Source organism: Nestor notabilis, unplaced genomic scaffold (genome assembly GCF_000696875.1).
Source record: "Nestor notabilis isolate BGI_N333 unplaced genomic scaffold, ASM69687v1 scaffold818, whole genome shotgun sequence".
Classification (NCBI taxonomy): Eukaryota; Metazoa; Chordata; class Aves; order Psittaciformes; family Psittacidae; genus Nestor; species Nestor notabilis.
In genome coordinates this window covers 45,794-56,871 of record NW_009939383.1, presented here as the reverse complement: position 1 = coordinate 56,871, position 11,078 = coordinate 45,794, and the positions used below count along the sequence as shown (strand labels likewise).

Here is an 11,078-nt window from a genome sequence, read left to right as displayed (position 1 = left end):
GCGACGCGGTGTGAAGGGGGGACAGGGCCAAGCCAACCCCTGCGCCTTCCTCGCAGCTTCTGCAGCCTTTCCCCCGTGTTGAGCCAGGGCAGAGCGTCACGCACACATCGCTGTAGTTACTCCCATCACCGTGCGAACGCCCAGAGCCCCTGAGTTCGGCGGGGGTGGGGGGGCGGTTTCAGTGCTGGCGGAGCAGGCATGGCCGCAGGGGTGTACTGGCGCCTTGGCCAATGCTGGGACTCCTACATCTCCGTCAGCGCTCCTCGGTTTCGTTTTCTCCTCTGAGTTTTGGTGTCTGTGTGTATGCAGCGTCTGGGTACGTTTGCGTTTACGTGTCTGCCCAAACTGAGTAGTAAGCTGCCAAACTTCATAGCTGAGCGCGGCGCTCCCTCTGCTGACAGCTGCCGGGTAGCTCCGATGCACTTTGTTTTCGTAAGTGGCTTCTACTGCAGATAAGGTTCTCACTGCATTAAAGCTTTACATTGACCGTAGTTATTTCAGGCCATTTGTGTGACATGCTATAACCTGAGCTACCATTGCAAGGGGATATTCTTTCGGTGTGTTTTCAGGAGCTGTTTTGTTTGTGGTACTTGGGAAAGGGGATGATGTCAGTAAAGACTAATCCACTGCTGTGTGCTCCTTCTATAGTCATGTTGGCCTTTGTAATGGGGGTGTGAGATGCTACCACATAGTTTTGCACTCTTCGCAGATTACTCTTGATTCCTTAACTTGAAAATATTTTTCTAACAATTTTGCTAGCTTATTTACATCTGCTTAAAAGGAAATATTTGCTAAGTCGTTCAACACAAAGTTGCATCAAGTAGTAATATGATTTTTTTTTTTAATACCTTTAAAATTTTCAGTGGTACATTTTTATATTATGGTGGTATCTACAGTTTAGGTATTGGGAAGCAGCTACATAGTCTTGCAAGGCAGAAGGTATGAAAGTGGACAGCTAACTTGGAGCAGTTGACACCTTTAAGTACACATAGTAGTGATAGGTGTAGGGTTTGCGTGGTTTTCTTCTTCTTCTCTGAAAAAAACTCAAAAATATTTATTGAGGTGAAGAGAAGATGAGGTGGAAGGATTGTTATCAGATCAATGACAATAAAAGAATGGAAAAGGACAGATAACTGCAGTTGGATTGTCCGGCTGTATTGTTAGGAGGATTCTTGGGAAAGAAGAGAAGAAACTCCTAAAATATGGGTAAGGGATTATGCCATAGCGAGAGAAAAAGAGAAAGAGCCTATCACATCACTCTCTGGGAGCTTTGTCAGTATTACATGAGGTCTCGACTCTTCCCTTAGGTCTGAAGGAAGTAGGAAGGAAGGAATGAAAAGAAAGAAGGCTCAAAGGGATGTAGGAAGGTGTTACATGATCTCAGCATAGTGGTAGACCATAAGTGGCAAAAGATGCAACAAAACCTGGAGAAGGCCAGTGACTCTTGAGAAACTCACTGGTAGGTAAATGCTGTGTTGCTACTAAATTTAGTAGTTAATATATGTACAAAGTTTTCTGTTCTTCCTTATGGCAGGAATATAATTTGCATTTAGCCTTTGGAGGTATGCTAAATGAGGTGTGGAGCATTCCTGGTTGCTAGTTCTTGGACATATAAGTATTGAACATGTTTTTCTACTCTCAAAAAAAGCAATTTTGGCCAAATGTCATATTCACTTGAAGGTGGCAATTAGGAAAAAGGAGCCAAATGGGAACAGTTCATTTTCAATTCCAGCATTTGGTGAGGCATGAATAACTTAGAAGCTAAGATGATACGAATCTCGTGGCAGTTCCATGTGTATTTTTTTCTCTCGTTCTGCTCTGGAGAGAGTGTAGAGAGAAGTAGATGAACTGCAACTGCAGTGTGGAAACAGGAGGGGCAGGCAGGTTAAAAACTGCAAATGGATATAGTGATATTGTGAATAAAGGAGTGAAGAGGAAGAGAAAAACTGGAAAATGAAATCTAGCATCATGGCAGTCTTTGTAAAGCTTTATTTTTGGGAGGGATCCTCTTAATAAGACAGTTTAATAACACAGCCTCAGAGATGGGGGAAACTGTGACTGAGGAAGAATGGATTTTGCAGACTGGGTTTTGTCAGTCCCAGATAATTCATAAAGTCTAGAATTTATCTTAACTCCTATTACTCTTCTAGAGCTAACGTGCAGGATGGGAAGACTTTCTCTAGAGCAGACTGAACTATTTGATTTTTCAAGCGGGACACTTACTATGTATTGTTACTTCTGCTCCCCAGATCACCAGCATGGAACTTAAAACCAGCAAAGATCATTTGAAAGTCCAGAAAATGAAGAAGAAGGTATTGAGGAAGCAAATCAGAGCTCAGCACACATTGATGAGACATGAGGGCATTGAGTGCATCTCCGATGCCACACAGGTGACTGGTACTTCTGATTTTGATGGTAGTGTGAAAATGCTGCTGATCTGTGTTCTGTTCTCATCTATGTTTTGTCTAAAATGCAGTTTCCATCCAAAATCCATTTCCTGAGATTGAGGGTTTTATGTGCCTCTGATTTCAAAGCAGAACTGTACTTCAGCAATTTAATGTCTGTGGAGAGACTTTGATGGCCTTTGGATAAGTTTTTTGATCTGAACCAGTAATTCCTTGAGTTGGGGAGTAGGAGGAAACGTGACAAATACTACCTTGTTGACGTGGATAAATTTCTCTTGATTCTTTTCTTTGGCTTTTAGCATTTGTATTTTTCTTTCCTCTGTACTTCTCTATCAAGTATAATTTGCTTCATCTAAACTCCCTGTTAAAAACATGTTGATCTCAGAAATCTTCTTTCCACATTGTTTTCTTCACCTGAGTTGATTTAGGCTGTGTTTCTGTGGGATTTGAACTGATTGACTGACTTGCAGCTGTTGAAAAGGGGCAAACTTTCTCCTCCCTTGCACAAAAAGGGACAAGATGAGAGAGAATTTTGCTTTCTTAAAATGCTCAATAAACTTTGCCATAAGCCACTTTATTTGTTAACCTAACAGAAAACTACTCAGCTTTTTGATTTGTAGTCTTTTGCTGCAGTAAAGAGTTGAAGTGGATCAGAGGGTGACCTTGCAGATATTGGCATAGCAAAAAGTGATAGAAACTTGCAGGCAGAAAGGGAAGAAGTCAGTATCATTTCCCTCCATCACTTGCGGGGAGATGTTAATGGCTTGAAACACTATTGAGCAGTATCACTTCCTCTATCCTTGTTCATCTTGATCCTGCAAATTATCCTGCAGATTCTTCCCATTCAGATACAGAAACATCCATTAGATCTTTATACTTCTTTTGTAACAAAATTGGGCATAGTGTTCACTGAGATTTCGCACCACGTGGACATATGCTAAAATGACACTAGTCTTGCTCCTCTTTGGAGCAGGGACTGTGTTTTTTCTAGTGTTGCTTGGAAGTAGGTCCATAATCCAGGACTTGCTCCCCTTGACATTGCCCTAGATACCAAATTACCCATTTAATCTATCCAAAGAGTAATTTTGAGGTCCAGCAAGTTCCTCGTCAATGACAGAACATTTGAATAAGTGATATATGAAACAGAAATCATAGTGCTAGTGACAAACGTGTCAAGAATACAGAAAATGCTTTCAGGGTTTGTATGAGAGTCTGATCATGTTGAAATTGCTCAGCTGGGAGAAGATGATCAGTTGTTGTATTTGCTGCTGCTGTGTCTTTGTAGATGAAGTACCTGCAGTCAGTGAAAGTACTGGTTTGAGTCTCTGCATTTCCTCTGCACACGTGGGCCTCTCCATTAATTACATTTTAGAAAACAACAATAATTAATAATGTGGTCACCTTTGAAAACTCTGATCAATAACAGACAGCCTGATACAGTGCTAAGAACAAGTGTTAACGGAGCCATTGCAATAGGTGTAGTCACAGCAGTACTGTATTTATTTTTTTTTTAAATAAGGATTATCTTCAGTTTTAAACCTAATTTGCTGTGTTTTAGAGAAGTGAAATTCTATTATTTGAAACAATTGAACACTTTCCTAGCTGCCTTCAGAAAAGGTCATAGAACATTTTTAGGTTTTAAGGAAAAGATTGCTTGAAAGCTTTCTGGAAAGGTGTTACATGAGATCAATCTGAGTAAATTGTTGCTGGCTGTTTACAGTCCCTGGAGCTCAATCAGAGCTTTAATACTGCATCCTCATTTGGCCTTAAACAGGGACCTAAACTTTTTCAACCACCATGATTAGATTGAAGATCCAATTAGGGCATATAGGTATTTATATGTCAAAAGAACTCACACATTTATTTTGAAAAGGCCTATGTATTAATCTAAGGATATTTCTTGAATAATAGTCCTTTTAGGAAACTATAGAAGAAACAATAAACCAGAACTTTTCAAATATTTGGCAAACCAGCAACAGTCCTCACAAACTGCATGCTCCTTGATAATATTGGACATAAATCACTATGAAAACATAGAATTATGCAGTTGGGCCTTGTTCATGAAGTAATCTCTGTTAACCAAGGATGGAACATAAATTCCTAGTTTACAAAAACAAGGGAGAATTTTTGGCTAAGAGTGCTGGAGCAGAACTAGGTGCACTGTTTCTAGAGGCTTCTGCTTTTTTTTGGTGAACCTAATGTATGGGGGACATGAGGTGGAACTGGGAATATCAATCTCTGTGCTTGAAAAAGATCAGAAAATCTTTCTTAAAAAAAAAAATCACAGTCTTCAAAGGCATTTTTTGTTTTTGTTAGTGGTAACAAGTCTCCAGAAAAAACTCCATTTTAGAAACCTCAGAAATTGTATGTGTCAGTGTCACTGTTTGTCTGCAGTACACTTGAAGCATGTGTGCTGATTCAAAGCTTAAGCGCTCCTGTAGTAGTAACCACATGCATTGTTTGAGGAGATATCTCTGACAGAGGTTCCAAGCCTTTCTACTAGAATATGTTCTGGGCAAACAAAGGTTGCCCATGTCTCATATACCAAGTTCATGGAACTGAAAATATCTTGTGTGGAATAAAAGAGTACTTACGGGCTTAACTTTCATTTATAATGCTGCTCTCTTGGTAAAATGTTAGTTTTAAATGAACTGATAGAAATCACTAACTCTCCATGTATTTTCTTTTTTAATTCCTCTTTAATTAGAGCCTGGTTATTGCCAATGCTGGTCTTGGTAATGGGATGAGCAGACACCAACTGCTTAGGATAGTAGAAGAATATGGATTGGTGGAAACAGTCTTAATGCCACCGAGTAAGCCATATTCATTTGTGAAATATGGGACAATAGAAGAAGCAAAGAAAGCCTTTGATGCCCTTAATGGAAAAGAAGTAATATTGGAAGACTGTGGCCAAAATATTGTTCTATATATTAATTTTGTGGAAAAAGGTATAATTTTTTTGCTGTCCTATATATCCAAATTTCTGTGTACTGTTTCCCTCTGATTTTATTTCCTAGGATGTAAATGTAGCTAAAAGCACACTTTGTAAGTAGACACAGAATGAAAGCCAGAATTTAAGATTCAGGACATAAAATAATCTTTGTTCCTTGCATTTCATGATAGGATACTCTAATTTGAACTCCTTTACTTGCAGGCAAGTAAAGGATTTTGATATATTTTGATAGTTTCCAGACCATTTGAAGCTGCACATAAGGGTTTTGTGATTAAGGAGCTAAACTGGGGCCTGGGAGATTTCTGGACAGTTCATTGGATTTCTTGTGTGATCTTAGTCTTTCAGTCTCTGTCTTGAATCCAAGAAGGAAAATAGGTACAGTAAAATTTCTGTCTGGGTTTATTCAGGCTTTCTTTATTGCAGACTATAAGCAATTTAGTACAAGAACCTTCGTTCTTTCTATGAGCTCTTATAATGTCTACTGAAAAGGGTTCCTGATGTTGGTCTGTACATTCTGCCAGTGAATAGCTTTTTTTTAAGCTATTACAGTAGCAAACTGAATGTCCCTAAATCACCAGCATTCTGTGTTCACCTAGGCATTGCAATATACTCCTCTATATTTGATGATAGATTGTTTCTCTGGACAGAGTGTAATGTGGTGATTTGGTAAATCAGTAAAGTTATGGAAAACTAAAATGCAGGCAGAATCCTGAAGTGACTGGGAAATTCTCATTACTGTTATTTTGACAGGAAAATCACAAGTGGTTTTGTGTTTGAATAGCATGGGCTTTTACTGGTCTCATGCAGTAAAATTTTTGAAGTGATGTGCATGATGCAAAACTTGGGCCTTATCCTGTTTTGTCATGCCAGAAGGGGTCATTCATTTACCAGATAAGACCCCCATGAGGGTTCCATTGCATCATTAATATTTTTACAGCTATACTATAGGGAACACATGGTTTTACTTCCTCAAACAGTGACCATATTCTGTTCTTCCATACACCCCAGTTTTCTGGAAGAATGCTGTTCCTACAAGCTTGCCTCCAGGCCTAATGGTCATTGAAGAGATTATTTCTCCAGAGGAAGAAAGGAGACTATTGGAAAGTGTTGACTGGATAGGAGGTGAAGACACTCAGAAAGGTGGGCAAAACCATAGGAATCCAGGATTTCCATACTTTCATGCTGTTCTGTCTTACAGTTCTGTTTACAAGAAGTCTATGTATTGGTAAAGGTATTGCTTGAAATCATTGTTATTTGTTCTTAGTATTTTAGAAACTGGGTCTTTATACTGGAAGTGATTAAACTCCTGGGGGCAAGTGGTCCAAACTGATATTCTGGCATGGATTTACTTGAATAATATTCCTGCATCCAGAATCAACTAAAATAATTTTTTGGTGTCCTATGCCAAGCATAAGGCTGTTCTGTGAAGGCTACCCTTGTAATTTATGTCCAACTGAGCAGCTGTGTCTTCTCTTAAATCAAAAAATGTCAGACACACACATTCTGGATGCTTTTGTCCTTTCGTTTGAGCTCTGTGGAGTTAGATCTCTGAAGTAATTTAAAAGAACAATTAATTTATGGAAAGTTTCTGTGTATGAAAAGTTTTGTTCCTTGGAACAGTACAAAGAGTTATATTGGCCTTAGCTAACATGCAACTTGATGACTGATGGAAGTGAAGGATCCTGCTATATCCATAGTGTATTAATCAAGTGCAGGTTCAGAGATCAGGGCAAGAATAAAGATGCATTAAACATGGCTCAAGAAAATTGGTTCCCTCTGCTTCTTGCATATAGAAAAACTCCATCAGTTTGACTTCAGGCAGCAGTGAATGTGATGCCTGATGAAATATAAAAGGTAATAAGGCTTAAGAAGCGTGTGCTGTGAAAGACAGTGGTCAGATAGAATAGGGAAGCATAGCAAATTGCCTGTACTGTTTTATGTAGTTTAAATTAAACTTGTCTGTTTTTACAGCCCAGAAGACTTTAAAGCATAGAAGAGTAAAACATTTTGGCTATGAGTTTTGCTATGATAACAACAATATCGATAAAGACAAACCTTTACCTGGAGGTGAGAACTTTTCTATTAAATTATACTCATTTTGCACTGATGTGCAAAATATATATAAAACCATTATATAAAGCCTTTAAGCCTCGCTGAGATGTGATTGTCAGATTCTCATTAAAGAAGAGGTGAAACTTGAATAAAAGGAGAGCCTTCGCTGTATCTTAAGCACACACTGAACAGTGCTTTTGAATGAGATCCATTCCAAATTACTGTGAGTGCTTGAAGCTTGCTTTCTAGCCACTTGCAACCAGGGGTTGCTGCCCTTTGTTGAGGTCCAGTCTCATGAGGCTTTTGGGATTGTAATTGTCATTCATTTTTAGCTTTTGTTCCATAAAACAATTACATGTTACAAATCACATGCTCATTTGTTTGGGAGCTGTGACGTATATTGCTGTGTATATTTATCTTGACTAACTTGAAGCTTGCTGGATGCGCACCAAAAAACAATTTCCTTTTGGACTAAAAGCAATTTGAAGAAGTTTGAGCAGCTCTTATTTGGAGTTGAGAGCTGTGAGTCAGAGCAAAGCGAGTGAGTCACCTTATAGTCTTAGATTTAAAAATAGTAAAATAGGGAAGTTAAATACCTATAAAGCTTGAAAGTGATTAAGGTGTTGCATGTTTAATGGGGTGGATGTAGCTTCCGAGAGGAAGATTCTGGTTGCGTCGTGGTTTTAACAGTGAAGCTATATAATCATAAAACATTGATATTTGAGCTGTTTTCTGGTCTTACAGCTGGACTATTTTATGTGTGAGAAGTATAAACACTTTCTTGGGGACGACAGCTAAAAATCAATAGATTAATTGAAGGGCTATGACTAACACGTTGGTGGGTGTTATCTCCAACAGAATTTTACTATGAAGTCCTCAGGTAAAATAGGAAACCAAAGATTCATTGAAGGTCTGCAGCTTTCACTTCTGTTCCAAGACCAGTTTAACCTCAGCAGATTTTTTTTTTTTTGGTATGATATTTGATCTAATTGGGTAACAGATTTTTAGGGGTAAGCTTTTAGAGAGCTGTCTGCACAGCTTCTGATTTTCTGCATACTAATTTTGCTTTTTGCCTGCGACTTTTTAACTGTAGTTTATAGAAACTTTACCTCTGATTTGATATGGTTTTGTTTGTGTAGGGGTAGTGCAGTTTGCATTTGTAAGGAGTAATCTGCTTCTGAATGTGGAGGCCTTGGAGGAATGGCCTTTCTAGTTGTGAGGTGTTACAAATATGAGACTTGCAGATCAGGCCCCCAGTTCTGCTGTGCGTGTTACAGCAAATGCAGAGTGATCATTATCAAAGATGGATTTGTGTATTTACAGAGCTGTTTGTGTGTATCTATAGAGCTGTTTTGTGTATCTTGTCGAGTTATTATATTTATTGTAAAAAGAAAGGATAAATGTAAAAAACTATCCTATCTTGCTTATGGTTTTGTTTCTGTAATTAGGTCTTCCTGAAATTTGTGACCCATTCTTGGAGAAATGCTTGAAGCAGGGATATATCAAACATAAACCTGATCAACTGACTGTAAATCAGTATGAACCTGGACAAGGTAAGTTTATTTGCCCTTCTAAAGTTTTGAGCTCTTGACCTTACATTGTAATTTAACCCTGGTAGGCCACTAAGCACCATGCAGCCACTTGCTTTCTCCCCCTCATTGAGACAGGGGAGAGAATTGGAACGATAAAAAGAGAACTCCTGGATTTTGATAACCCCCCTAGTATTATTGCTGAGCGCACCATCACATGGTATGGTATATCTCTTTGGTCAGCTATCCCCCACCTGTGTCCCCTCCCAACCTATTGTGCACCCCAGCTGACTTGCTGGCAGGGATGCATGAGAACCAGAAAGGACCTTGCTGTCCTGTAAGCGCTGCTCAGCAATAACTAAAATATCCCCTTATTATCAACACTGTTTTCATAATAAATCCAAAACATAGCCCATACTAGCTACTGTGAAGAAAATGAACTATCCCAGCCAAACCAGTACAACTTAGCTGAAGATGAGAAGAGAGTAACTAAATGTGACATGGCATAGGGACAGGATTTAAGCACCTGGTTAGTGTATTTCCTCTGTAACCAGAGATGCATTAAATCAAAACTGAAGTCTTCATACTAGTTTCTGAACCTGGGAGCTTGTTTAGAAGTTTTTGATACCACTGTTATGGACATTGATGGTGTTTCAGACTCCAGAAATAAGGAAGAAAGGGATCACATTGGATCACACAGAAATTACCCATAAAAAGATACAGGAATAAATAGTCATGTTTGGTTTTTTTGTTCAAGTGCATTTTTTCACTCTGAACTGTTTTCATTCCTTGTACAATCTCCAGGAAACATCTCTTGCTGTTAGTGCGTATGATGATATGTTTGTATATGTGATATATGGGCTCTTAAACCATGATATAAGCAGTGTTCCCTTATCTGAGGAATAAGGAATAAGTAATTAGTCTATTTCTGTAGACATCTGAAGAGAAATGTGCTTCTAATCACACCTGTAGGGAATGAATAATGTGCTGTTCTTTTCCTTAAGGTCAATCAAGGGTAAGTATCTGGCTGGGTTTCTAGAGTGGCTATCTCATTTGTCCTTAGGAAGAAGGGACAACAGCTTTTCTTTCAGAATTAATGCCTGACAACTAATACAGTGTCTGCCAAAGAAGGGTCTGAAAAGCTGATCCTATTTGTTTATCTGTTAAATTGATACAGTCATATACTTCTGGCTGGGACACTACAGATTCGTTAGAATTGTAGATTTCTATCAAGAATAGAAGCAGGTTTGGGTTTTTTGTTTTCAAAACAAAAAACCCGTAAAACCAAAGCAAAATGTTCTTCATTAAGTGCAAATTGTTAGGATATGAATGAGCACGAAGTGCAGTCAGATTAATTCCTTTAGTATCAATGATCTGAGCCAGATTATCATTGGAAATTATACTTGAGATTTTAAAGATGTGACTGATGACTATTTAAGCTGTAGGGGCCACACTTGAGACACATTAAATGAATTCCTTTTTGAGGGCACTTGTTTTTATTCAGGGTCAGCAGTGTTAAAAGTTGTAAATTATACTTGAAAGTTACCTTCTGAATGCATAGCTGGCTATGTCTGTGTGCTTCATAGGTGGAATATAAACAGCAGGTAGGTAGGTCAGTGGGGTCTTGATTGAATTGTCCGGGTGGCGCTGAAGAGAGCTGTCAGTGTTCTGTTGCATAGTGAATTGCACTGACTTGGGTGTGCATCTGAAGGCAGAGTTTCAGTGTTTTATTCTGAGACAAAGGTACGAGCAAACAAACAGATATGGCATTGGTTTTAAAGTCTCACTGATTTTCTGTCAGATTAAATATTGACCTCATAAAATCCTTCTGTTGCTTTCACTGAAACTAATGGAATGGAGAATATTTATATCTGGAGGTAAAATCTGGTGTATAATAAAAATGCTTTATAGGGCTGATACTGTTAGGAAAAAATGTTTTCAGCTTAGAAATTCGGTAGTGTCCAAAATGAATGTGGCTAGAATTTTAATAAGCAAGTATAACTGTTCTGGATTTGATCACATACGAGTTACTCGATCTGTCTGGGCCTGCTATGGTGTCAAAGGAAGGTGCAGTTGCAGTTCTCGCAAGGCTCGCTGCTGACTCCAGTTCCCCACCGTGTGGTGAGATCTTGCTGCGGC

The 11,078-nt window shown here is 38.7% G+C and overlaps 1 protein-coding gene across 1 annotated transcript in view; it reads left to right on the top strand.

The window, feature by feature from the left end:
• Positions 1-2,258: 2,258 nt before the first annotated feature.
• The window catches only part of ALKBH8 (alkB, alkylation repair homolog 8 (E. coli)), a 41,235-nt gene continuing 32,415 nt past the window's right edge, over positions 2,259-11,078 (top strand). Inside the window, exons 1-5 of the mRNA XM_010019807.1 lie at positions 2,259-2,390; positions 5,113-5,353; positions 6,367-6,498; positions 7,330-7,425; positions 8,859-8,963. Of these exons, the coding sequence (XP_010018109.1) occupies positions 2,259-2,390; positions 5,113-5,353; positions 6,367-6,498; positions 7,330-7,425; positions 8,859-8,963 (706 nt within the window). The remainder of the gene's footprint in view (positions 2,391-5,112; positions 5,354-6,366; positions 6,499-7,329; positions 7,426-8,858; positions 8,964-11,078) is intronic.